The sequence below is a fragment of the Amblyomma maculatum genome, unplaced genomic scaffold (assembly GCF_055883805.1).
Source record: "Amblyomma maculatum isolate TAMU_Amacu unplaced genomic scaffold, ASM5588380v1 scaffold_137, whole genome shotgun sequence".
NCBI classification, from domain to species: Eukaryota; Metazoa; Arthropoda; class Arachnida; order Ixodida; family Ixodidae; genus Amblyomma; species Amblyomma maculatum.
In genome coordinates this window covers 199-27,103 of record NW_028146861.1, presented here as the reverse complement: position 1 = coordinate 27,103, position 26,905 = coordinate 199, and the positions used below count along the sequence as shown (strand labels likewise).

At 50.8% G+C, this 26,905-nt stretch overlaps 10 protein-coding genes across 10 annotated transcripts; 2 read left to right on the top strand and 8 right to left on the bottom strand.

The window, feature by feature from the left end:
- Window positions 1-2,019: 2,019 nt before the first annotated feature.
- Window positions 2,020-2,480, bottom strand: LOC146170625 (histone H4). Its single transcript, XM_084586883.1, has one exon. It carries the CDS (start codon window positions 2,406-2,408, stop codon window positions 2,097-2,099), a length of 312 nt encoding a protein of 103 aa, XP_084443009.1. The 5' UTR covers window positions 2,409-2,480; the 3' UTR covers window positions 2,020-2,096.
- Window positions 2,481-3,124: 644 nt separating this feature from the next.
- On the bottom strand, window positions 3,125-4,392 carry LOC146170624 (histone H2B-like). Its single transcript, XM_084586886.1, has one exon. It carries the CDS (start codon window positions 4,291-4,293, stop codon window positions 3,919-3,921), a length of 375 nt encoding a protein of 124 aa, XP_084443012.1. The 5' UTR covers window positions 4,294-4,392; the 3' UTR covers window positions 3,125-3,918.
- Window positions 4,393-4,441: 49 nt separating this feature from the next.
- LOC146170623 (histone H2A-like) lies at window positions 4,442-5,405 on the top strand. Its single transcript, XM_084586888.1, has one exon. It carries the CDS (start codon window positions 4,516-4,518, stop codon window positions 4,888-4,890), a length of 375 nt encoding a protein of 124 aa, XP_084443014.1. The 5' UTR covers window positions 4,442-4,515; the 3' UTR covers window positions 4,891-5,405.
- Window positions 5,186-6,445, bottom strand: LOC146170622 (histone H3). Its single transcript, XM_084586885.1, has one exon. It carries the CDS (start codon window positions 6,334-6,336, stop codon window positions 5,926-5,928), a length of 411 nt encoding a protein of 136 aa, XP_084443011.1. The 5' UTR covers window positions 6,337-6,445; the 3' UTR covers window positions 5,186-5,925.
- A 4,556-nt stretch (window positions 6,446-11,001) lies between these two features.
- LOC146170621 (histone H4) lies at window positions 11,002-13,292 on the bottom strand. Its single transcript, XM_084586881.1, has one exon. It carries the CDS (start codon window positions 13,218-13,220, stop codon window positions 12,909-12,911), a length of 312 nt encoding a protein of 103 aa, XP_084443007.1. The 5' UTR covers window positions 13,221-13,292; the 3' UTR covers window positions 11,002-12,908.
- Window positions 13,293-14,601: 1,309 nt separating this feature from the next.
- Window positions 14,602-15,137, bottom strand: LOC146170620 (histone H2B-like). Its single transcript, XM_084586882.1, has one exon. It carries the CDS (start codon window positions 15,099-15,101, stop codon window positions 14,727-14,729), a length of 375 nt encoding a protein of 124 aa, XP_084443008.1. The 5' UTR covers window positions 15,102-15,137; the 3' UTR covers window positions 14,602-14,726.
- Window positions 15,138-15,942: 805 nt separating this feature from the next.
- LOC146170619 (histone H2A-like) lies at window positions 15,943-16,906 on the top strand. The gene has a single exon (XM_084586892.1). It carries the CDS (start codon window positions 16,017-16,019, stop codon window positions 16,389-16,391), a length of 375 nt encoding a protein of 124 aa, XP_084443018.1. The 5' UTR covers window positions 15,943-16,016; the 3' UTR covers window positions 16,392-16,906.
- On the bottom strand, window positions 16,687-17,898 carry LOC146170618 (histone H3). Its single transcript, XM_084586891.1, has one exon. The coding sequence runs from the start codon at window positions 17,835-17,837 to the stop codon at window positions 17,427-17,429; it is 411 nt and encodes a 136-aa protein (XP_084443017.1). The 5' UTR covers window positions 17,838-17,898; the 3' UTR covers window positions 16,687-17,426.
- A 5,199-nt stretch (window positions 17,899-23,097) lies between these two features.
- LOC146170617 (histone H4) lies at window positions 23,098-23,558 on the bottom strand. The gene has a single exon (XM_084586890.1). The coding sequence runs from the start codon at window positions 23,484-23,486 to the stop codon at window positions 23,175-23,177; it is 312 nt and encodes a 103-aa protein (XP_084443016.1). The 5' UTR covers window positions 23,487-23,558; the 3' UTR covers window positions 23,098-23,174.
- Window positions 23,559-24,608: 1,050 nt separating this feature from the next.
- LOC146170616 (histone H2B) lies at window positions 24,609-26,104 on the bottom strand. The gene has a single exon (XM_084586893.1). It carries the CDS (start codon window positions 25,197-25,199, stop codon window positions 24,996-24,998), a length of 204 nt encoding a protein of 67 aa, XP_084443019.1. The 5' UTR covers window positions 25,200-26,104; the 3' UTR covers window positions 24,609-24,995.
- Between the last annotated feature and the right edge of the window lie 801 nt (window positions 26,105-26,905).

The following is a 26,905-nucleotide window of genomic DNA, read 5'->3' as shown; positions in this document are numbered from 1 at the left end:
TAATTTTAACAAGGCACTGGAAGGTCATTTGTTTGGTTAGGCTGCTCAACTTTTCAGTACTTTATATCTGTTTCCTTTGTTCATGCCGAATTGTGCTGTGTGTTATTGCCTATTTTTATTTCTTAGACTGTCAAATTGTTTAATAATTACTATTATGATTCCTTTTTTCTCGCCGAATTGTAGTGTGTATAGTATTTTTTTTTTTTTTTCTGTGTGTGATTGTTACCTGGTATGCCCCTCCTGCTTGGGTCATAAGGCCTGCAGTATTATGAAATAAATAAATAAATTTGCTTCTCTCCGTGCGCGAAGTTTGGAACGCCTCTAGCAGTAAGTAATAGCGGGTTAAGTCGCACAATCTTTTCATCACGCAGTATATCGTTTATGTACGTTTTATTGCAGCCGTAAACCGGTGGCATTAAGGGAACGGCGACAACACGCGTAGACAGGGAACGTAGAGCGGGAACATGACGCAAGCATTAAAATTTGGGCAGCCGTCGCAGTTTTCAGTCCCGCAAAAAACAGACAACGTGTCCACATCAACAGTGTCTGGCTAAAGGCTACTCACGTGTGACAATGCAGTGCAAGGAATACATGTGTACAAAGACGGTCACTAGCAAGCGATCGACACTCGCCAAGGTACGGATGATAGCTAGGTCTAGATTGAAAACCGCGCACGCTAGCTTTGCATGCTGACAGGAGAAGAGTGAACGCTGTAACGGCCCTTGCTCCGCATTTAGAATTTCGCTTCCAGCTGAGCAGTGTTCTTTTGGAAATAAATCGATAAGCTAGAGTTGGTGTGCCTTCAGCCAGACGTCGTGCTGCAAAAGCCTGTCTCAGGGCGGAAGAAACGCTTCGCATGCTTTGAAATCAACCTCACCTGAAGTACTCATTTAATATGAAATAAATATTAGGAAGAAGGCCGTCGCGCGAAGCAAAATCATGCACGTGCGCTCGGCAAGCAGGACAGGGGAAGTGAATGTGAGCCAAATTTTGCTACCTTGATACGGTGCACAAAGGACAAAGCTTCCCAGTAGGCGTATAAATGCATTACAGTAGCTGGCGCTTTATGCGGCCGCAGAATTGCACGGAGAAAACTCGAGCTCTTCGGTACCCAAGAGCGCGCGTGGGCGATGTAAACAGACCTGGCGCGGCAGCGGCGCCCTCTCGATGTCGCCTGGGGAAGTACGCGGCCCTCCGAGACAGTAGTCTGCGCAACAGATATCTCGGAGGCTGCAAGCACTTCCAATGCAAAAGTGAGCTGTCGATGTCCAGTTGCCCCTGAGCGGCCGCAAAGTTCCAGCTAGCGTCGAAGCGAAACGATTCGCAGCATTACGCAACCAGCACGCCTAACGACACATAAGGCGGGCACAATTAGCCTTCTGGGCCCAAAAAGACATGAAAAACAAGGTGATTGCAAATTAAGCTAACGCACGTCATTCGCTGATGCATAATATGCAGCTCTCCAATTAAGCGACCTTAGTGCACTGTCTTGGGAAACACCCGATGGAGGGAACACAGCCTCCGTTCAGAACGCGAGAAGATATGACGGTCCATGTTCTGCTAATAATCGAAGCATTAAATGGATAAATTGAGCAGCTGAAATCGAAATCGGCACCTCGCGTTATATTCGTATTCAAAGTGTTTTTTTTTTTTTTTTCTTTTTCCAGCTGACAACCGCTCCTGGCGAGACAATTTTTGCACTGTATTTACATTGAAAATACTGCCCAGCGTCCTCCTATCGAGAGAGGCACCAGTTTAATTGCGGTGAAAAATCTCGTAAACGATGCTTCCATACATAATCGCGCAATAGGCGCGGCGAATTCATGACAAGCAATCACTTATCGAAATATCGCATGCCGCTGCTCACCTGCAGTCCGTTCCGAACAGTTTCTTCTTCCACGAGCACCAACGGGAAAAAACAAAAACAAGGAAATAAAATAAAACAAGCGCGCGCATGAGAGGGATGAATGTGATCCGGAGCTGAGGAAAGCAACCAACGGCTGCCCATCCAGCACTTGGGTAGCCCTTAAGAGGGCTGTTTGTAGCGAGAAGCGGCCTTGCAGGGCTTGTAGCGAAGGAGGGCTGGCGACCACAACTTAGCCTCCGAAGCCGTACAGCGTGCGGCCCTGACGCTTGAGCGCATACACGACATCCATGGCAGTGACGGTCTTGCGCTTGGCGTGCTCCGTGTACGTGACTGCGTCACGAATGACGTTCTCGAGGAACACCTTGAGTACGCCGCGGGTCTCCTCGTAGATCAGGCCAGAAATGCGCTTGACACCGCCTCGGCGCGCCAGGCGACGGATGGCAGGCTTGGTGATGCCCTGGATGTTGTCTCGCAGGACCTTGCGGTGACGCTTGGCGCCTCCTTTGCCGAGCCCCTTGCCGCCCTTGCCACGTCCAGACATGATGAAGACGATGAAGAGAACGCGTCCGCTACGATCAGAGAAAGGAACGGGAATGACTTGTTTGCGCTCCTCCGGCGCGCGCCAGAGTGAGTGCGGGCACGCCATTGGCTGGCTCCCTCGACCACTCACGGTCGATGCGCCGGCACGTAGCGCGCCAGCACCACTTACTCGTTTTGTAGGAGCCTCGGGCGAGCCAAAATAAGGGTAGAAGCCCAATATTAATTTTGCACGAGTGAGAAACTAAAAGCGGAGCCGCGACCCGTCTACTGCAATAGAAAATTGCCTTGCGCACGGTGGCTGTAAAAAAGTGCCCAGTGCGGCTTGCTTTCCGCTTTGCGAAGTAATCGCGTGTATTTTTCAAACTTTCGCGTTATTCTTCAATTCCAATTGCTCATAACCGTTTGTTTCAGTTTGCCTCGTACCAAGAGACGCTTTCTACGCCTGTTTCATATACGCTAATGCAATTTTCTTTTTACTTTTCAATTCTTGCTTACGCGGAAAAAATAAAAAATAAATACTACTATAGCTGTTTACACAAATTCAGAGAACTCGTGCAGCCAGGCAGTGTGACAAGCACCGCAAGATATAGTATAAAAATGAATCGCAGAGTCCTTTCTCCCTGCTTTGTTTTCCGCGTTGCTGTTCGTTTCATTTCCGAAACCCGCCCAGGTTTGTCTGCTTCCGCTAATTGCGAAAACAGATATTGTAGCGTGCAAAAAAATTTTTTTTTTTTTTTTTTTTTATTCCTATTGTGTCACTATTCAAAAACCAACAACCAGCAGCAACTGCTAAGGCAGCTCCCAACCTCATGCCGCTGATGGCGATTCGCCGCTTCCTGGTGATCTCCTGCCGTGCGCCAGAATGCTGGAATAGGGCGAGTTTTTGCGGCGGTCCAATTTGAGCTCCGCTTTTCTCCACAAGTACGGCACGCACGCAGTTGCAATTTTCCACACTAGTACGGACTCCTTTTAGGCCACTGGACAAAAAATTTTAATGTCACTGCACCAATTTTCCAATGCGCTAGCGGGGCTTTTCTTTTCGCGACCATATGTCGGCAAGCGGGGCAAAAGGTGCTGCGACCGCCAAGAATCCCCAATACCGCTCGCGCGGCAGCTCCTGGCTCCCCTTATTTTTTTTTTTTTTTACTTTCCCCTAGCTGCGAGCAGAGGAGACACACGAAAATACGAGCGAGCAGCGAGACCTACTACTCAGTCACTATTTTATCGCCTGGTCGAACTGCAATAGACATTGGACGCGGCAAATATACCTAACGTACTTCGTTCATAAAACATTATTCGCAACGCCTGTACGCGTAAGGCTTTGTAAACAAGCAGCTAGTACGCAAAAGTAGAATAATAATAATAATAAAGCAAACAAACACAGTCTGAGAGGGAAAATGGTTCCGAGCATTGTAGCGGATCGCTCACAGCATGTTTGCCAATGCAGGCATTGCGGTTGGCTCTGATAAGAGCCGTTGAGTTTGGCGCCGACGACGAGCTCAGTTGCGCGCCTACTTGGAGCTGGTGTACTTGGTGACAGCCTTGGTGCCTTCGGACACGGCATGCTTGGCCAGCTCGCCAGGCAGCAGAAGACGCACGGCAGTCTGGATCTCCCGGCTCGTGATGGTGGAGCGCTTGTTGTAGTGGGCAAGACGGGAGGACTCCGCTGCAATGCGTTCGAAGATGTCATTGACGAAGCTGTTCATGATGGACATGGCCTTGCTGGAAACTCCGGTGTCCGGGTGCACCTGCTTCAGCACCTTGTAAATGTAGATGGAGAAGCTCTCCTTCCTGCGGCGCTTCTTCTTCTTCTTATCGGTGGCGCGGACGTTTTTCTGCGCCTTTCCGGCTTTCTTCACGGCTTTTCCGGACGGCTGAGGCGGCATGATGCGTTCTACGAGACCAACGGTGTCGAAAATGGTCCGCGCGGCGTTTTTATGCGGGCACCGTGGTGTTCAAGCGACCGAGGCGAGGCCGGCGCGCGATTGGTCGGCGCGCCGCGACCTCCTCCTCCTCGCGCCCGAAACGGGCCGCAGAATGCTGGTTCCGGCTCATTCTGGCAGTGAACGTTGTCGCTGCTGCCCCTTGTCGATCTCCCCTGCGCAACAATGTCTGGACGTGGTAAGGGCGGCAAAGCCAAGGGCAAGAGCAAGACCCGCTCCAGCCGCGCGGGACTCCAGTTCCCAGTGGGCCGAATTCACCGTCTCCTGCGCAAGGGTAACTACGCCGAGCGCGTCGGAGCGGGCGCTCCCGTCTACCTGGCAGCCGTTCTCGAGTATCTGGCCGCCGAGGTGCTCGAGCTGGCTGGCAACGCCGCTCGCGACAACAAGAAGACTAGGATCATCCCTCGCCACCTGCAGCTGGCCATCCGCAATGACGAGGAGCTGAACAAGCTGCTCTCCGGAGTGACCATCGCGCAAGGCGGCGTACTGCCCAACATCCAGGCCGTGCTTCTTCCCAAGAAGACCGAGAAGAAGGCGTAAGCAGCGCTACGACCGTCTACGTAGGCACGCCAGCAGCGTCAGCTCGCGACTAACGGTCCTTCTCAGGACCAACCAAGCGCCTGCCTTGGCGGGGCATTGCTCTGCGATCCGTCTTCTCCGGACCGCTGAATCCCTCTCGACCAAGTTGCTGTTTGTTTATTTCGTGTCATTACCGGGCGCGGCGGTCTGCAATGAGTCCGCCGCACTGCACGCAAGTACGCTTACTATTGTGAGATTCGTTTACAGTGCAGACAGGCAAACATGGGAGGGAAGTGACATGACAGAGCGCTGAATGGTATATTTATATACTTTTATTGACCGATACAAACAGAATGGCGCACAGTGATTGAAACAACTAGTTGCATACCAATCGCAATATTAGTGTTTTGTTTTAATTTTCTTTCGCGGTTTCCGACACACGACCAATCACGCTTTAGTAATCCCGTGAGCGGCGATAATTTCCCTCCCCGTCTGCAGAACCCATTAGCGTGCCAAAAAAAAAATAAAAAAAACAACCAGACGCACACCCGCAGTCCCGCTTCTCATCACTGACGCGCTACGCGTGCGAGATGAAATAGTGTAAACAGGGGCAACTGCGACGCGAGCAAGCATGGAACGAAACCTGCGGTCTGATGTGATAGGGACGATTAAATGAATGGTGCGTGCACCTATTTAGTAGACGGCTCAGGGTACCAATCAAAACCACTTGCCTTTGCACAGGGACGATGCAGTTGAATGTTTCGCTGCTTTCCTCTAGCACGCATCGTGCGAGTGCAGCAGCTGTAATGTATGTCATCGACAAAGTGCGGCCAGCACGGAGCCGCAAGTGAAGGACGCGAGCAATCGCTTTCACAGCTACTCACCGGTTTCCAGCACGTACGAAACGAAACGTGCAGCATGTGAGAGAGAGAGAGGAACGTGGGTTCGGAGCTCAGGTTCGCCGCTGTCCCGTGGCCAAAGCAGACGTTTTGGTGGTCCTGAGAAGGACCGTTGAAAAGCGTTGCTGCACAGGGGGCTCCGAAGCGGCTGCGCTTTTTAGGCGCGCTCTCCGCGGATGCGCCTCGCCAGTTGGATGTCCTTGGGCATGATGGTGACGCGCTTGGCGTGGATTGCGCACAGGTTGGTATCCTCAAAGAGGCCGACCAGGTACGCCTCGCTAGCCTCCTGAAGAGCCATGACGGCCGAGCTCTGGAAACGCAGGTCGGTCTTGAAATCCTGGGCGATTTCCCTCACCAGGCGCTGGAAGGGCAGCTTGCGGATGAGGAGCTCGGTGGATTTCTGATATCTGCGGATCTCTCGCAGGGCTACCGTTCCTGGTCTATAACGGTGAGGTTTCTTTACGCCTCCGGTGGCTGGGGCACTCTTACGAGCAGCCTTTGTAGCCAGTTGCTTGCGGGGAGCCTTCCCACCGGTGCTCTTGCGGGCAGTTTGCTTTGTCCTAGCCATAGCGGCGGCAGACGAGCGTCAGACGTGAGCGACGGTGGTGGTGGTGGTGACTATGATGATGGGGGATGGGGTACTGGGCACGACGTATGCCAGCCTGAGCTAGCGGCGGCACTCTTGGTGCCCAGGGGAATGGGATAGGGGAGGGTTGGGAAGGGAGGGGGAGGACGCGCGAGAAAGTCAGCAGAGTGGGGGCCGAAGAACGGCAGCACTGCGACGAGGTCCGCAGAAAACAGAGGGCTATCCTGGGCGCCCAACGGGTAGCACACAGAAGAAGCACAGCCACCACAGGTAAGTAACCACACAGTGCAGGTTCGGCTTTGGTGCGAGCAGCATGCTGCTCGGCAAGCGTCCTTTTCCTGTGACAGATCAGGACGCCGGGGTGACTGCAGATGGTCTGCAGTGCGCTGCCACGTCGGAAAGTCCGGGTGGCAGTTGGGAGGACCGCTGGGAAACCGCTGCCTTGGCAGCGGCGCGGCGGGTAGGGGCATCTCGGGAGATGGCACTCCTAGGCCCGTGCGCGAGAGGCACACGGGACACTGTCTCTTGGAAAATCCTTGAGGCAGCGGAAGGGACCGCAGTGGTACCTCAGCCGAGGCTGAGGCGCGGCGGGTGACGCTGGAAGGACCGCCGGGAAGGGCGGCGCGTCGAGGCCCGAGAGCAGGAAGATCCCGGGATTGCTGCCGAAGCAGCAGGGAGGGCCGCGGAAGCGGCAGGTGACGCTGGAAGCGCCGAGGCCCGCGAACCTTGCGGTCAGCGGGAAACTGGCATAGGCCAGCAGGACTGTGCCCCCGAAGGAGCAGCAGGGAGCCTTGGCGAAGAACCACGAGTCCATTCCAGCACTGGGGCTCGCCTCGGGCGAGGGCGACGTCGGTGCGCCACAGGCGAAGACCAAGGTCAAAGGGGGCCGCACCGATAACTCCTCAAGGGAGGAGGGTGTGCTGGCAGGGACAGACCTGGCAACGCCCGCAGCACGGGACACACTCGCACGCCAAAGGGTCGGGGGTTGGGCTGGGAGAAGGGTCCGGGCTCCGCTTCGGCTGGAGGGCTGGAAGAACCAGCAGGGATGATCCAGAGGACCAGGGAGGTGCGCCGGTAAGAACCAGAGCACCGGAGGACGGAAGTTGCGACGGGGCGAGCAGGGCGAGCCAGCGCCGGAGGGAGGCGAAGGGGAGCGAGCGCTCGGTGAGAGCGGGCGCGCACGAGCTCGCCGGAGCGAGCGCCGCACACACCCGCCCCCACCGAGAGCTGAAAGGCGACTGAGCGACGGAAGCGCGCGCACTGAGCGGTGAGACGCGCTGCGCCGCTCCTCCTCGCCCTGTCCGCCTAGCTGATTGGTCGACGGAGGGACCGATGGCTTCCCTCCGTTCAGCGGCCCCGAGAATGCTGGAAATCGACACTTTTTGAGCGCGCGTTGGTTTCGCGCACCGCATGCGTGACAAACGTCTAGGTGTAACCGTGCTACACCAAGAGATTACGGTGCGCCTATCCTTTACCTTTGCCGGCCAAGCAAAAAAAGCAGGCCTCTTGAGAGACGCGGGCATAGGCGGCAGCGTCGTCAGCGGCGCGTGTGCGCGCTGCTGGAAGGAGCCTGTGGGCCGGCAATTGCCTGCTCCCGGATTGTTTCCTTTTAAAATAAAATAAAACAAAATTTTAAATAATCGCAAACACCTCCCGGCGCACAGAGATAGGGGCCGTCGTCACAAGGTGTTAGCGCAAACGCTACGGCTGTCGGTATAGATCTCCGTTCGCCGTGAAGCTACGCGTGGTGCTTAAATTATTGAACGTTCAAGGTAGAGCGACGAAGCAAGAAAATAGCCCGAGAGCTAGGACGCTTTCAACTTGGTTGGTGTCGCCGCCGCTGGTATAAGCACAGATGGATCTGCAGACAGTGGGCAACAGATGTGGGTTTTATTACGATTGAACATGGCTGCCATTGCAGTGGTGTTTTTCTGTTTTCCTATTAAAGGCGACCTCGCACACAACAGCCTCTTTCCGAGACAGAAGCTCTAGTTGATACCGACAAGGCCTGTGCTGCAGCTCTATTAAGGTAGAGAGGAATCTAGCAAGATTGCGAGTGACGAGGTAAAGTGTCAGCAGCGCGATATGTACATGCTCTTCAGTACGGCAGACGTGCGCAGTCACGACACACAGGTAGCCGCGGCAGGTTGTTGCGTGCAAGCTTTTATTTTTTTGGTCAGCTCAGGAAGGGACTGAGATGGAGAGAGAGACTGCATGGGCACATTAGGGTATGGAAATTGGAACGAGAGTGAATAAAAGTCAAAGTAGCAGCCTGCACGGCGCCCGAAAACGCACGCTTGCTAGTGAAGTGGTAAGTCACTGACATGGCCAAATGTTTCGTAAGACTAGTGTCGCACCAGTAGTAGGTGGCATAAAAGTAGTTGGAACGGATAGACACACAACGCCAATGAAGTTGGTAATTATTACCTGGCCGCCCAAGAAAACAAAAGAGAGCAGCCACGTCTCGAGAGGCAGTGAAGTCAGCTCCGGCCAGCCAGGCAGGCAGGCGCCACACTTGGACCTTTACGCAGACATGCTTGGTGCAATTATTTTGCAAGCTAGCATGCACAAGAGCTCGTGGCATGCGGGAGTAAGAATGCCAAGCAAATTAATGCCGAAAATTTTTCTCCGTTCGCCATAGAGGTTCATCCACATGACCAGAGAGTGACAAAGGTTTCCACTTTGGCATTGCATACACCTGAAACGCAAAATAAAACGACATCGTAGGCAACTTAAGGCCCCTACTGCAACCTTTCAAGAATTAAAGCACGCGTTAGCACGTAAGTTAATGATGGCAAAGAACCATTACTACCAAGTTATTCTTCCTTCATATTTAAATACTTATCCTAGCAGATTTTGGAGACATCTAAGTAAGAGAAAGGAAGTGATAGATAGAGTGAAAACGGATGAAACTGTGTTACTTGATAGCCATAAAATTGCGGATTCTTTTAATCATTACTTTCAAAGCGTTTTCACATTGAAACCTGTCCTTACTAAACCGAAAGAATGTATAGATCCTAGTAGTATTCCTTCCATCTCAACAGAAGGCGTATTATCATTGCTACGCCAACTTGACACAAAGAAAGGCTGTGGAGTGGAGGGCATTCGAAACACTTTTTTAAAACGCTATGCTTCACAGATTGCTGAGTATTCAGCCAACATGTTTTCAGTTTCCTTCCGTACAAGCGATTTACCTTTTGACTGGAAAGTAGCACGTGTAGTGCCTATTCACAAATCAGGTGATCGATCAATACTATCCAATTACCGTCCTATATCAATAACTAGCAGCTGTTGCAAAATTATAGAACACATTCTGGCGGGTATCGTTAGGGATTTTCTCAGTGACAAAAACATTTTATCACCTTTCCAACATGGATTCCGAAAAGGAATGTCAACAGTTACCCAACTTGTGTCAAGTGTTCATGAATTATCCTCTGCCCTTGACAATTCCGGCCTTCGATACGGTCGCACACAATAAACTTATTCGTAAATTAGAGCTAATATGTCTTCCACAATATATAGTTCAATGGATAGAGGCATACTTGGAAAAGAGAAGTCAGTTTGTTGAGGTGAATGGTGCCATTTCCGAATCACTGTGTGTCACTTCGGGTGTACCGCAGGGAAGCGTGTTGGGTCCATTATATATATAAATGATTTGCCTGATGTTATTCCAAATTCTGTATCCATACGATTATTTGCAGATGATTGCATAGTGTTTAAGCAGATAAGGAAAACTTCTGATCATGGTATTCTTCAAGCCTCTTTGACAGCTATTGACAAATGGTGTGTGGAACGCAGCATGAAACTTAATGTCAAGAAAACTGTACTCCTACGTGTAACAAGGAAAAAACATTTTAGCCCATTTACTTATTCCCTACAAGGCTCCGATATTAAAGAAGTAGCAAGCCATAAGTATTTAGGGCTGACACTTACCAATCAATTGGACTGGTCACCGCATATCTCACAAATTTGTTCTTCGGCATTCTCGACACTCTGCTTCCTAAAACGCAAACTTAATCGCGCCCCCTCTAATATCAAATTTTTGGCATACAACACATTCATCCGAACTAAGCTCGAGTACGCCTCTATCATTTGGGACCCTCACACAAAAAAGAACATCACTGCTCTTGAAATGATACAAAGGAAAGCAGTCAGGTTTATTTTCCACAAGTACAGCAGATCTGATTCTCCCACACAGCTGATGGTAGAAAATGACATCCCGCTCCTTTCAGTCCGCCGCAAAATGAACACAATTTTGTTTCTTGGTAAGATTCTGTCACAGGAAGTTAATATTCCATTACCTAACTTTGTCCAACCTTCTACTGCCAGACGAACACGACACACTAGGGAACATATGCTGCAACCTGTCTTTGCCCGAACAAATTCATTTAAGTACAGTTTTTTCCCACGGACCATCTCTGATTGGAATTTGCTTTCAGAATTTCTTTTCCAAAGCAGTAATTTTAACAAGGCACTGGAAGGTCATTTGTTTGGTTAGGCTGCTCAACTTTTCAGTACTTTATATCTGTTTCCTTTGTTCATGCCGAATTGTGCTGTGTGTTATTGCCTATTTTTATTTCTTAGACTGTCAAATTGTTTAATAATTACTATTATGATTCCTTTTTTCTCGCCGAATTGTAGTGTGTATAGTATTTTTTTTTTTTTTCTGTGTGTGATTGTTACCTGGTATGCCCCTCCTGCTTGGGTCATAAGGCCTGCAGTATTATGAAATAAATAAATAAATTTGCTTCTCTCCGTGCGCGAAGTTTGGAACGCCTCTAGCAGTAAGTAATAGCGGGTTAAGTCGCACAATCTTTTCATCACGCAGTATATCGTTTATGTACGTTTTATTGCAGCCGTAAACCGGTGGCATTAAGGGAACGGCGACAACACGCGTAGACAGGGAACGTAGAGCGGGAACATGACGCAAGCATTAAAATTTGGGCAGCCGTCGCAGTTTTCAGTCCCGCAAAAAACAGACAACGTGTCCACATCAACAGTGTCTGGCTAAAGGCTACTCACGTGTGACAATGCAGTGCAAGGAATACATGTGTACAAAGACGGTCACTAGCAAGCGATCGACACTCGCCAAGGTACGGATGATAGCTAGGTCTAGATTGAAAACCGCGCACGCTAGCTTTGCATGCTGACAGGAGAAGAGTGAACGCTGTAACGGCCCTTGCTCCGCATTTAGAATTTCGCTTCCAGCTGAGCAGTGTTCTTTTGGAAATAAATCGATAAGCTAGAGTTGGTGTGCCTTCAGCCAGACGTCGTGCTGCAAAAGCCTGTCTCAGGGCGGAAGAAACGCTTCGCATGCTTTGAAATCAACCTCACCTGAAGTACTCATTTAATATGAAATAAATATTAGGAAGAAGGCCGTCGCGCGAAGCAAAATCATGCACGTGCGCTCGGCAAGCAGGACAGGGGAAGTGAATGTGAGCCAAATTTTGCTACCTTGATACGGTGCACAAAGGACAAAGCTTCCCAGTAGGCGTATAAATGCATTACAGTAGCTGGCGCTTTATGCGGCCGCAGAATTGCACGGAGAAAACTCGAGCTCTTCGGTACCCAAGAGCGCGCGTGGGCGATGTAAACAGACCTGGCGCGGCAGCGGCGCCCTCTCGATGTCGCCTGGGGAAGTACGCGGCCCTCCGAGACAGTAGTCTGCGCAACAGATATCTCGGAGGCTGCAAGCACTTCCAATGCAAAAGTGAGCTGTCGATGTCCAGTTGCCCCTGAGCGGCCGCAAAGTTCCAGCTAGCGTCGAAGCGAAACGATTCGCAGCATTACGCAACCAGCACGCCTAACGACACATAAGGCGGGCACAATTAGCCTTCTGGGCCCAAAAAGACATGAAAAACAAGGTGATTGCAAATTAAGCTAACGCACGTCATTCGCTGATGCATAATATGCAGCTCTCCAATTAAGCGACCTTAGTGCACTGTCTTGGGAAACACCCGATGGAGGGAACACAGCCTCCGTTCAGAACGCGAGAAGATATGACGGTCCATGTTCTGCTAATAATCGAAGCATTAAATGGATAAATTGAGCAGCTGAAATCGAAATCGGCACCTCGCGTTATATTCGTATTCAAAGTGTTTTTTTTTTTTTTTTTCTTTTTCCAGCTGACAACCGCTCCTGGCGAGACAATTTTTGCACTGTATTTACATTGAAAATACTGCCCAGCGTCCTCCTATCGAGAGAGGCACCAGTTTAATTGCGGTGAAAAATCTCGTAAACGATGCTTCCATACATAATCGCGCAATAGGCGCGGCGAATTCATGACAAGCAATCACTTATCGAAATATCGCATGCCGCTGCTCACCTGCAGTCCGTTCCGAACAGTTTCTTCTTCCACGAGCACCAACGGGAAAAAACAAAAACAAGGAAATAAAATAAAACAAGCGCGCGCATGAGAGGGATGAATGTGATCCGGAGCTGAGGAAAGCAACCAACGGCTGCCCATCCAGCACTTGGGTAGCCCTTAAGAGGGCTGTTTGTAGCGAGAAGCGGCCTTGCAGGGCTTGTAGCGAAGGAGGGCTGGCGACCACAACTTAGCCTCCGAAGCCGTACAGCGTGCGGCCCTGACGCTTGAGCGCATACACGACATCCATGGCAGTGACGGTCTTGCGCTTGGCGTGCTCCGTGTACGTGACTGCGTCACGAATGACGTTCTCGAGGAACACCTTGAGTACGCCGCGGGTCTCCTCGTAGATCAGGCCAGAAATGCGCTTGACACCGCCTCGGCGCGCCAGGCGACGGATGGCAGGCTTGGTGATGCCCTGGATGTTGTCTCGCAGGACCTTGCGGTGACGCTTGGCGCCTCCTTTGCCGAGCCCCTTGCCGCCCTTGCCACGTCCAGACATGATGAAGACGATGAAGAGAACGCGTCCGCTACGATCAGAGAAAGGAACGGGAATGACTTGTTTGCGCTCCTCCGGCGCGCGCCAGAGTGAGTGCGGGCACGCCATTGGCTGGCTCCCTCGACCACTCACGGTCGATGCGCCGGCACGTAGCGCGCCAGCACCACTTACTCGTTTTGTAGGAGCCTCGGGCGAGCCAAAATAAGGGTAGAAGCCCAATATTAATTTTGCACGAGTGAGAAACTAAAAGCGGAGCCGCGACCCGTCTACTGCAATAGAAAATTGCCTTGCGCACGGTGGCTGTAAAAAAGTGCCCAGTGCGGCTTGCTTTCCGCTTTGCGAAGTAATCGCGTGTATTTTTCAAACTTTCGCGTTATTCTTCAATTCCAATTGCTCATAACCGTTTGTTTCAGTTTGCCTCGTACCAAGAGACGCTTTCTACGCCTGTTTCATATACGCTAATGCAATTTTCTTTTTACTTTTCAATTCTTGCTTACGCGGAAAAAATAAAAAATAAATACTACTATAGCTGTTTACACAAATTCAGAGAACTCGTGCAGCCAGGCAGTGTGACAAGCACCGCAAGATATAGTATAAAAATGAATCGCAGAGTCCTTTCTCCCTGCTTTGTTTTCCGCGTTGCTGTTCGTTTCATTTCCGAAACCCGCCCAGGTTTGTCTGCTTCCGCTAATTGCGAAAACAGATATTGTAGCGTGCAAAAAAAATTTTTTTTTTTTTTTTTATTCCTATTGTGTCACTATTCAAAAACCAACAACCAGCAGCAACTGCTAAGGCAGCTCCCAACCTCATGCCGCTGATGGCGATTCGCCGCTTCCTGGTGATCTCCTGCCGTGCGCCAGAATGCTGGAATAGGGCGAGTTTTTGCGGCGGTCCAATTTGAGCTCCGCTTTTCTCCACAAGTACGGCACGCACGCAGTTGCAATTTTCCACACTAGTACGGACTCCTTTTAGGCCACTGGACAAAAAATTTTAATGTCACTGCACCAATTTTCCAATGCGCTAGCGGGGCTTTTCTTTTCGCGACCATATGTCGGCAAGCGGGGCAAAAGGTGCTGCGACCGCCAAGAATCCCCAATACCGCTCGCGCGGCAGCTCCTGGCTCCCCTTATTTTTTTTTTTTTTACTTTCCCCTAGCTGCGAGCAGAGGAGACACACGAAAATACGAGCGAGCAGCGAGACCTACTACTCAGTCACTATTTTATCGCCTGGTCGAACTGCAATAGACATTGGACGCGGCAAATATACCTAACGTACTTCGTTCATAAAACATTATTCGCAACGCCTGTACGCGTAAGGCTTTGTAAACAAGCAGCTAGTACGCAAAAGTAGAATAATAATAATAATAAAGCAAACAAACACAGTCTGAGAGGGAAAATGGTTCCGAGCATTGTAGCGGATCGCTCACAGCATGTTTGCCAATGCAGGCATTGCGGTTGGCTCTGATAAGAGCCGTTGAGTTTGGCGCCGACGACGAGCTCAGTTGCGCGCCTACTTGGAGCTGGTGTACTTGGTGACAGCCTTGGTGCCTTCGGACACGGCATGCTTGGCCAGCTCGCCAGGCAGCAGAAGACGCACGGCAGTCTGGATCTCCCGGCTCGTGATGGTGGAGCGCTTGTTGTAGTGGGCAAGACGGGAGGACTCCGCTGCAATGCGTTCGAAGATGTCATTGACGAAGCTGTTCATGATGGACATGGCCTTGCTGGAAACTCCGGTGTCCGGGTGCACCTGCTTCAGCACCTTGTAAATGTAGATGGAGAAGCTCTCCTTCCTGCGGCGCTTCTTCTTCTTCTTATCGGTGGCGCGGACGTTTTTCTGCGCCTTTCCGGCTTTCTTCACGGCTTTTCCGGACGGCTGAGGCGGCATGATGCGTTCTACGAGACCAACGGTGTCGAAAATGGTCCGCGCGGCGTTTTTATGCGGGCACCGTGGTGTTCAAGCGACCGAGGCGAGGCCGGCGCGCGATTGCTATGACATTTTGGCGCTTCGCCTCACCTGTGCCATAGTGCATATGTGTTCTGTGTTCAATCTGTGGCTACCTCGCCTTGTGCTGTGCGCGTAAGTTTGCGTTCCTCTCCGTGCGCTCATGTTGTGATCTCACTGACTGTGCCTTCGCACATTATCCCCTTGCTGACTCGTTACTGTGTTCAGTGCCTGTGTTGTGTCTGTGCTCACTTGAGACAATGCGCCTCCGTGTGTTGTGCCGTCCCTCACCATCCTTTTGTTCCCTGTGTCCAAGTGTGACTTACTGACTGTGCCTTCGCACATTATCCCCTTGCGGACTCGTTACTGTGTTCAGTGGCTGTGTTGTGTCTGTGCTCACACAAACATCTGTGCCTCCAAGTGTTGTGCCCAAACTGTGACCGCAATCTCACTTAGTGACTCCTCTGCGGGACCTTGTGCCATCATCGGTACGAACCCCTCCGCCAGCACCGCTCTTCCGGGCGCTGCTCTCGTATTGTCCGCCCATGCAACAATGGGCCGACTTTCAACGATCCCCGTCTTCAAGCCTCGCGCTATGCCGACACTCATGGATCACTATTCTCTTGTCCTTTCCCTTCCTTCCTTACCACTGTTCCAGTCATCCTCCCTCCCCTTTACCCTCCTCCCCCTTAAATCGGCGCAACGGCGGTGATCCCTCCTACCTGAGGAGACAGTTGAACGCGCCGATCCCCCTTTCCATCTTCACCATAAGAACCACTTCTCTCTCTCTCTGGTTCCGGCTCATTCTGGCAGTGAACGTTGTCGCTGCTGCCCCTTGTCGATCTCCCCTGCGCAACAATGTCTGGACGTGGTAAGGGCGGCAAAGCCAAGGGCAAGAGCAAGACCCGCTCCAGCCGCGCGGGACTCCAGTTCCCAGTGGGCCGAATTCACCGTCTCCTGCGCAAGGGTAACTACGCCGAGCGCGTCGGAGCGGGCGCTCCCGTCTACCTGGCAGCCGTTCTCGAGTATCTGGCCGCCGAGGTGCTCGAGCTGGCTGGCAACGCCGCTCGCGACAACAAGAAGACTAGGATCATCCCTCGCCACCTGCAGCTGGCCATCCGCAATGACGAGGAGCTGAACAAGCTGCTCTCCGGAGTGACCATCGCGCAAGGCGGCGTACTGCCCAACATCCAGGCCGTGCTTCTTCCCAAGAAGACCGAGAAGAAGGCGTAAGCAGCGCTACGACCGTCTACGTAGGCACGCCAGCAGCGTCAGCTCGCGACTAACGGTCCTTCTCAGGACCAACCAAGCGCCTGCCTTGGCGGGGCATTGCTCTGCGATCCGTCTTCTCCGGACCGCTGAATCCCTCTCGACCAAGTTGCTGTTTGTTTATTTCGTGTCATTACCGGGCGCGGCGGTCTGCAATGAGTCCGCCGCACTGCACGCAAGTACGCTTACTATTGTGAGATTCGTTTACAGTGCAGACAGGCAAACATGGGAGGGAAGTGACATGACAGAGCGCTGAATGGTATATTTATATACTTTTATTGACCGATACAAACAGAATGGCGCACAGTGATTGAAACAACTAGTTGCATACCAATCGCAATATTAGTGTTTTGTTTTAATTTTCTTTCGCGGTTTCCGACACACGACCAATCACGCTTTAGTAATCCCGTGAGCGGCGATAATTTCCCTCCCCGTCTGCAGAACCCATTAGCGTGCCAAAAAAAAAATAAAAAAAACAACCAGACGCACACCCGCAGTCCCGCTTCTCATCACTGACGCGCTACGCGTGCGAGATGAAATAGTGTAAACAGGGGCAACTGCGACGCGAGCAAGCATGGAACGAAACCTGCGGTCTGATGTGATAGGGACGATTAAATGAATGGTGCGTGCACCTATTTAGTAGACGGCTCAGGGTACCAATCAAAACCACTTGCCTTTGCACAGGGACGATGCAGTTGAATGTTTCGCTGCTTTCCTCTAGCACGCATCGTGCGAGTGCAGCAGCTGTAATGTATGTCATCGACAAAGTGCGGCCAGCACGGAGCCGCAAGTGAAGGACGCGAGCAATCGCTTTCACAGCTACTCACCGGTTTCCAGCACGTACGAAACGAAACGTGCAGCATGTGAGAGAGAGAGAGGAACGTGGGTTCGGAGCTCAGGTTCGCCGCTGTCCCGTGGCCAAAGCAGACGTTTTGGTGGTCCTGAGAAGGACCGTTGAAAAGCGTTGCTGCACAGGGGGCTCCGAAGCGGCTGCGCTTTTTAGGCGCGCTCTCCGCGGATGCGCCTCGCCAGTTGGATGTCCTTGGGCATGATGGTGACGCGCTTGGCGTGGATTGCGCACAGGTTGGTATCCTCAAAGAGGCCGACCAGGTACGCCTCGCTAGCCTCCTGAAGAGCCATGACGGCCGAGCTCTGGAAACGCAGGTCGGTCTTGAAATCCTGGGCGATTTCCCTCACCAGGCGCTGGAAGGGCAGCTTGCGGATGAGGAGCTCGGTGGATTTCTGATATCTGCGGATCTCTCGCAGGGCTACCGTTCCTGGTCTATAACGGTGAGGTTTCTTTACGCCTCCGGTGGCTGGGGCACTCTTACGAGCAGCCTTTGTAGCCAGTTGCTTGCGGGGAGCCTTCCCACCGGTGCTCTTGCGGGCAGTTTGCTTTGTCCTAGCCATAGCGGCGGCAGACGAGCGTCAGACGTGAGCGACGGAAGCGCGCGCACTGAGCGGTGAGACGCGCTGCGCCGCTCCTCCTCGCCCTGTCCGCCTAGCTGATTGGTCGACGGAGGGACCGATGGCTTCCCTCCGTTCAGCGGCCCCGAGAATGCTGGAAATCGACACTTTTTGAGCGCGCGTTGGTTTCGCGCACCGCATGCGTGACAAACGTCTAGGTGTAACCGTGCTACACCAAGAGATTACGGTGCGCCTATCCTTTACCTTTGCCGGCCAAGCAAAAGCAGGCCTCTTGAGAGACGCGGGCATAGGCGGCAGCGTCGTCAGCGGCGCGTGTGCGCGCTGCTGGAAGGAGCCTGTGGGCCGGCAATTGCCTGCTCCCGGATTGTTTCCTTTTAAAATAAAATAAAACAAAATTTTAAATAATCGCAAACACCTCCCGGCGCACAGAGATAGGGGCCGTCGTCACAAGGTGTTAGCGCAAACGCTACGGCTGTCGGTATAGATCTCCGTTCGCCGTGAAGCTACGCGTGGTGCTTAAATTATTGAACGTTCAAGGTAGAGCGACGAAGCAAGAAAATAGCCCGAGAGCTAGGACGCTTTCAACTTGGTTGGTGTCGCCGCCGCTGGTATAAGCACAGATGGATCTGCAGACAGTGGGCAACAGATGTGGGTTTTATTACGATTGAACATGGCTGCCATTGCAGTGGTGTTTTTCTGTTTTCCTATTAAAGGCGACCTCGCACACAACAGCCTCTTTCCGAGACAGAAGCTCTAGTTGATACCGACAAGGCCTGTGCTGCAGCTCTATTAAGGTAGAGAGGAATCTAGCAAGATTGCGAGTGACGAGGTAAAGTGTCAGCAGCGCGATATGTACATGCTCTTCAGTACGGCAGACGTGCGCAGTCACGACACACAGGTAGCCGCGGCAGGTTGTTGCGTGCAAGCTTTTATTTTTTTGGTCAGCTCAGGAAGGGACTGAGATGGAGAGAGAGACTGCATGGGCACATTAGGGTATGGAAATTGGAACGAGAGTGAATAAAAGTCAAAGTAGCAGCCTGCACGGCGCCCGAAAACGCACGCTTGCTAGTGAAGTGGTAAGTCACTGACATGGCCAAATGTTTCGTAAGACTAGTGTCGCACCAGTAGTAGGTGGCATAAAAGTAGTTGGAACGGATAGACACACAACGCCAATGAAGTTGGTAATTATTACCTGGCCGCCCAAGAAAACAAAAGAGAGCAGCCACGTCTCGAGAGGCAGTGAAGTCAGCTCCGGCCAGCCAGGCAGGCAGGCGCCACACTTGGACCTTTACGCAGACATGCTTGGTGCAATTATTTTGCAAGCTAGCATGCACAAGAGCTCGTGGCATGCGGGAGTAAGAATGCCAAGCAAATTAATGCCGAAAATTTTTCTCCGTTCGCCATAGAGGTTCATCCACATGACCAGAGAGTGACAAAGGTTTCCACTTTGGCATTGCATACACCTGAAACGCAAAATAAAACGACATCGTAGGCAACTTAAGGCCCCTACTGCAACCTTTCAAGAATTAAAGCACGCGTTAGCACGTAAGTTAATGATGGCAAAGAACCATTACTACCAAGTTATTCTTCCTTCATATTTAAATACTTATCCTAGCAGATTTTGGAGACATCTAAGTAAGAGAAAGGAAGTGATAGATAGAGTGAAAACGGATGAAACTGTGTTACTTGATAGCCATAAAATTGCGGATTCTTTTAATCATTACTTTCAAAGCGTTTTCACATTGAAACCTGTCCTTACTAAACCGAAAGAATGTATAGATCCTAGTAGTATTCCTTCCATCTCAACAGAAGGCGTATTATCATTGCTACGCCAACTTGACAGAAAGAAAGGCTGTGGAGTGGACGGCATTCGAAACACTTTTTTAAAACGCTATGCTTCACAGATTGCTGAGTATTCAGCCAACATGTTTTCAGTTTCCTTCCGTACAAGCGATTTACCTTTTGACTGGAAAGTAGCACGTGTAGTGCCTATTCACAAATCAGGTGATCGATCAATACTATCCAATTACCGTCCTATATCAATAACTAGCAGCTGTTGCAAAATTATAGAACACATTCTGGCGGGTATCGTTAGGGATTTTCTCAGTGACAAAAACATTTTATCACCTTTCCAACATGGATTCCGAAAAGGAATGTCAACAGTTACCCAACTTGTGTCAACTGTTCATGAATTATCCTCTGCCCTTGACAATTCCGGCCTTCGATACGGTCGCACACAATAAACTTATTCGTAAATTAGAGCTAATATGTCTTCCACAATATATAGTTCAATGGATAGAGGCATACTTGGAAAAGAGAAGTCAGTTTGTTGAGGTGAATGGTGCCATTTCCGAATCACTGTGTGTCACTTCGGGTGTACCGCAGGGAAGCGTGTTGGGTCCATTATATATATAAATGATTTGCCTGATGTTATTCCAAATTCTGTATCCATACGATTATTTGCAGATGATTGCATAGTGTTTAAGCAGATAAGGAAAACTTCTGATCATGGTATTCTTCAAGCCTCTTTGACAGCTATTGACAAATGGTGTGTGGAACGCAGCATGAAACTTAATGTCAAGAAAACTGTACTCCTACGTGTAACAAGGAAAAAACATTTTAGCCCATTTACTTATTCCCTACAAGGCTCCGATATTAAAGAAGTAGCAAGCCATAAGTATTTAGGGCTGACACTTACCAATCAATTGGACTGGTCACCGCATATCTCACAAATTTGTTCTTCGGCATTCTCGACACTCTGCTTCCTAAAACGCAAACTTAATCGCGCCCCCTCTAATATCAAATTTTTGGCATACAACACATTCATCCGAACTAAGCTCGAGTACGCCTCTATCATTTGGGACCCTCACACAAAAAAGAACATCACTGCTCTTGAAATGATACAAAGGAAAGCAGTCAGGTTTATTTTCCACAAGTACAGCAGATCTGATTCTCCCACACAGCTGATGGTAGAAAATGACATCCCGCTCCTTTCAGTCCGCCGCAAAATGAACACAATTTTGTTTCTTGGTAAGATTCTGTCACAGGAAGTTAATATTCCATTACCTAACTTTGTCCAACCTTCTACTGCCAGACGAACACGACACACTAGGGAACATATGCTGCAACCTGTCTTTGCCCGAACAAATTCATTTAAGTACAGTTTTTTCCCACGGACCATCTCTGATTGGAATTTGCTTTCAGAATTTCTTTTCCAAAGCAGTAATTTTAACAAGGCACTGGAAGGTCATTTGTTTGGTTAGGCTGCTCAACTTTTCAGTACTTTATATCTGTTTCCTTTGTTCATGCCGAATTGTGCTGTGTGTTATTGCCTATTTTTATTTCTTAGACTGTCAAATTGTTTAATAATTACTATTATGATTCCTTTTTTCTCGCCGAATTGTAGTGTGTATAGTATTTTTTTTTTTTTTTCTGTGTGTGATTGTTACCTGGTATGCCCCTCCTGCTTGGGTCATAAGGCCTGCAGTATTATGAAATAAATAAATAAATTTGCTTCTCTCCGTGCGCGAAGTTTGGAACGCCTCTAGCAGTAAGTAATAGCGGGTTAAGTCGCACAATCTTTTCATCACGCAGTATATCGTTTATGTACGTTTTATTGCAGCCGTAAACCGGTGGCATTAAGGGAACGGCGACAACACGCGTAGACAGGGAACGTAGAGCGGGAACATGACGCAAGCATTAAAATTTGGGCAGCCGTCGCAGTTTTCAGTCCCGCAAAAAACAGACAACGTGTCCACATCAACAGTGTCTGGCTAAAGGCTACTCACGTGTGACAATGCAGTGCAAGGAATACATGTGTACAAAGACGGTCACTAGCAAGCGATCGACACTCGCCAAGGTACGGATGATAGCTAGGTCTAGATTGAAAACCGCGCACGCTAGCTTTGCATGCTGACAGGAGAAGAGTGAACGCTGTAACGGCCCTTGCTCCGCATTTAGAATTTCGCTTCCAGCTGAGCAGTGTTCTTTTGGAAATAAATCGATAAGCTAGAGTTGGTGTGCCTTCAGCCAGACGTCGTGCTGCAAAAGCCTGTCTCAGGGCGGAAGAAACGCTTCGCATGCTTTGAAATCAACCTCACCTGAAGTACTCATTTAATATGAAATAAATATTAGGAAGAAGGCCGTCGCGCGAAGCAAAATCATGCACGTGCGCTCGGCAAGCAGGACAGGGGAAGTGAATGTGAGCCAAATTTTGCTACCTTGATACGGTGCACAAAGGACAAAGCTTCCCAGTAGGCGTATAAATGCATTACAGTAGCTGGCGCTTTATGCGGCCGCAGAATTGCACGGAGAAAACTCGAGCTCTTCGGTACCCAAGAGCGCGCGTGGGCGATGTAAACAGACCTGGCGCGGCAGCGGCGCCCTCTCGATGTCGCCTGGGGAAGTACGCGGCCCTCCGAGACAGTAGTCTGCGCAACAGATATCTCGGAGGCTGCAAGCACTTCCAATGCAAAAGTGAGCTGTCGATGTCCAGTTGCCCCTGAGCGGCCGCAAAGTTCCAGCTAGCGTCGAAGCGAAACGATTCGCAGCATTACGCAACCAGCACGCCTAACGACACATAAGGCGGGCACAATTAGCCTTCTGGGCCCAAAAAGACATGAAAAACAAGGTGATTGCAAATTAAGCTAACGCACGTCATTCGCTGATGCATAATATGCAGCTCTCCAATTAAGCGACCTTAGTGCACTGTCTTGGGAAACACCCGATGGAGGGAACACAGCCTCCGTTCAGAACGCGAGAAGATATGACGGTCCATGTTCTGCTAATAATCGAAGCATTAAATGGATAAATTGAGCAGCTGAAATCGAAATCGGCACCTCGCGTTATATTCGTATTCAAAGTGTTTTTTTTTTTTTTTTCTTTTTCCAGCTGACAACCGCTCCTGGCGAGACAATTTTTGCACTGTATTTACATTGAAAATACTGCCCAGCGTCCTCCTATCGAGAGAGGCACCAGTTTAATTGCGGTGAAAAATCTCGTAAACGATGCTTCCATACATAATCGCGCAATAGGCGCGGCGAATTCATGACAAGCAATCACTTATCGAAATATCGCATGCCGCTGCTCACCTGCAGTCCGTTCCGAACAGTTTCTTCTTCCACGAGCACCAACGGGAAAAAACAAAAACAAGGAAATAAAATAAAACAAGCGCGCGCATGAGAGGGATGAATGTGATCCGGAGCTGAGGAAAGCAACCAACGGCTGCCCATCCAGCACTTGGGTAGCCCTTAAGAGGGCTGTTTGTAGCGAGAAGCGGCCTTGCAGGGCTTGTAGCGAAGGAGGGCTGGCGACCACAACTTAGCCTCCGAAGCCGTACAGCGTGCGGCCCTGACGCTTGAGCGCATACACGACATCCATGGCAGTGACGGTCTTGCGCTTGGCGTGCTCCGTGTACGTGACTGCGTCACGAATGACGTTCTCGAGGAACACCTTGAGTACGCCGCGGGTCTCCTCGTAGATCAGGCCAGAAATGCGCTTGACACCGCCTCGGCGCGCCAGGCGACGGATGGCAGGCTTGGTGATGCCCTGGATGTTGTCTCGCAGGACCTTGCGGTGACGCTTGGCGCCTCCTTTGCCGAGCCCCTTGCCGCCCTTGCCACGTCCAGACATGATGAAGACGATGAAGAGAACGCGTCCGCTACGATCAGAGAAAGGAACGGGAATGACTTGTTTGCGCTCCTCCGGCGCGCGCCAGAGTGAGTGCGGGCACGCCATTGGCTGGCTCCCTCGACCACTCACGGTCGATGCGCCGGCACGTAGCGCGCCAGCACCACTTACTCGTTTTGTAGGAGCCTCGGGCGAGCCAAAATAAGGGTAGAAGCCCAATATTAATTTTGCACGAGTGAGAAACTAAAAGCGGAGCCGCGACCCGTCTACTGCAATAGAAAATTGCCTTGCGCACGGTGGCTGTAAAAAAGTGCCCAGTGCGGCTTGCTTTCCGCTTTGCGAAGTAATCGCGTGTATTTTTCAAACTTTCGCGTTATTCTTCAATTCCAATTGCTCATAACCGTTTGTTTCAGTTTGCCTCGTACCAAGAGACGCTTTCTACGCCTGTTTCATATACGCTAATGCAATTTTCTTTTTACTTTTCAATTCTTGCTTACGCGGAAAAAATAAAAAATAAATACTACTATAGCTGTTTACACAAATTCAGAGAACTCGTGCAGCCAGGCAGTGTGACAAGCACCGCAAGATATAGTATAAAAATGAATCGCAGAGTCCTTTCTCCCTGCTTTGTTTTCCGCGTTGCTGTTCGTTTCATTTCCGAAACCCGCCCAGGTTTGTCTGCTTCCGCTAATTGCGAAAACAGATATTGTAGCGTGCAAAAAAATTTTTTTTTTTTTTTTTTTTATTCCTATTGTGTCACTATTCAAAAACCAACAACCAGCAGCAACTGCTAAGGCAGCTCCCAACCTCATGCCGCTGATGGCGATTCGCCGCTTCCTGGTGATCTCCTGCCGTGCGCCAGAATGCTGGAATAGGGCGAGTTTTTGCGGCGGTCCAATTTGAGCTCCGCTTTTCTCCACAAGTACGGCACGCACGCAGTTGCAATTTTCCACACTAGTACGGACTCCTTTTAGGCCACTGGACAAAAAATTTTAATGTCACTGCACCAATTTTCCAATGCGCTAGCGGGGCTTTTCTTTTCGCGACCATATGTCGGCAAGCGGGGCAAAAGGTGCTGCGACCGCCAAGAATCCCCAATACCGCTCGCGCGGCAGCTCCTGGCTCCCCTTATTTTTTTTTTTTTTTACTTTCCCCTAGCTGCGAGCAGAGGAGACACACGAAAATACGAGCGAGCAGCGAGACCTACTACTCAGTCACTATTTTATCGCCTGGTCGAACTGCAATAGACATTGGACGCGGCAAATATACCTAACGTACTTCGTTCATAAAACATTATTCGCAACGCCTGTACGCGTAAGGCTTTGTAAACAAGCAGCTAGTACGCAAAAGTAGAATAATAATAATAATAAAGCAAACAAACACAGTCTGAGAGGGAAAATGGTTCCGAGCATTGTAGCGGATCGCTCACAGCATGTTTGCCAATGCAGGCATTGCGGTTGGCTCTGATAAGAGCCGTTGAGTTTGGCGCCGACGACGAGCTCAGTTGCGCGCCTACTTGGAGCTGGTGTACTTGGTGACAGCCTTGGTGCCTTCGGACACGGCATGCTTGGCCAGCTCGCCAGGCAGCAGAAGACGCACGGCAGTCTGGATCTCCCGGCTCGTGATGGTGGAGCGCTTGTTGTAGTGGGCAAGACGGGAGGACTCCGCTGCAATGCGTTCGAAGATGTCATTGACGAAGCTGTTCATGATGGACATGGCCTTGCTGGAAACTCCGGTGTCCGGGTGCACCTGCTTCAGCACCTTGTAAATGTAGATGGAGAAGCTCTCCTTCCTGCGGCGCTTCTTCTTCTTCTTATCGGTGGCGCGGACGTTTTTCTGCGCCTTTCCGGCTTTGCCGTTGTCAGATGGGGAGGGGGATTGACACCCGGAGGTGCCGTGCCCCAGAGTCACACATAACTCATCAGCCCATCATCATCCATTCAACACCTCCGGCAAAGTCCCCCCCAGGGCCAAGTGGGGTCTGGGAGAGTTTTTTAGTTCGAGGTGAGGGTCCTACCCGGACAAGGGGGCCGCCGCGCGATGCCCTCACAGGAGTGAGTGTCATCAAACGCAAAGACGGCCTGCAGCGCCATCGTGGCATCGAGCCGACGAGGCGAACCTTCATGACAACACAAGTGTCACTAAGGACAACCAATCCCTGTGAGAAAATCATAATGACACAGAGAGTGTTCCACCCTTAACCGAAAAAATCACAGACGGTCCGCACCAAATCTTCGAGAACCTCTGCTCGCCAAGAATGCGACGTTCCCGCTGCAGGCAGAACCAGACCTCTTTCCGTACTTTTGCAATTACTTCATGGAGGCCTGGAACTCTGCTGTTGTATGCGGCCGCGCAGCGTGCCAGCCATACTTGGTACGCGCACTCCACGAGCAAGAGGACGAACTGGTTAACGGCCACGCCTGGCAACGGGTTCAGGTATTGCACGGTCTGGTACGGTATACCCGGAAGCTGGAAGAGGTTAGCTACACGACGGAGAAGCGCTTCAGGAAGGAGACACTGCGAGAATATGTGCACAGTGTCCTCTCTACCACCACAAGTCGGACAAGTTGGTCGCAGGCTGGTCCGTGTAAACGCCGGCGCCTTAATGGGGAGGACTCCCCTGGCGAAGCGGTACATAAAGGACGCTCTGCCTGCTTCCAAAAAATCCGCTGTGATATACCGCCAGCTGGGCTTAACATTAGCGAGGTCGTAAAGACGGAGGTGAGGGGGAAGACTAGGAGTCAAAAGCCTAACTAGTTCCTTTAGGGGCACCGAAACCACATCAATGTCCGCCTCCTCCTTACGCAGACGCTCAAGGCAGGTAGCTGCCTGAGCATAAAAAGGGGAAGGAGAGCCCGATCGTGGCACGCAATGAGAATACGTGCTCTGGGCGAAAAGGCGGAGTCGAGTACTCAGAAAAAACGAAGTCAGGCTTTGAGTCAGAGGCATGTCCGAGTTCAATGCCACTTGGGTCCACCTGACGTGCAAGGCTGAGGCTACGATGCCAAGGTCGGAGATGCCGAGGCCTCCCCTCTCCCTAGGCAGCTTCACCACAAGTCTTTTGACCTTGTCAGGAGCTCCACTCCACAAGAAACGGAAAAGGATCCGCTCCAGGTGGAGCTTCGTCCGTGCTGACAGAGGTGTTACGCCAGCGACATAGGTCAGCACCGAGAACAGGAGGGACCGAGTGATAGTGGCTCGAGCCGTAAGCGGACACAAGAGCTTCTCATACTCTCTTGCCCTCGATTCAATTTTCTCTTGAGCAGAGGACCAATTCCTATCTGAAAGGCCTTGTGAATTGAAATAAAAACCAAGGAGACGGACTTCAGCCTTCACGGGAAGACCATGAGCGGGCTGAGGACTGGATGGTGCACACCCAAAATAGAGGGTGGCACTCTTCGACCTATTAACCTTAGCCCCAC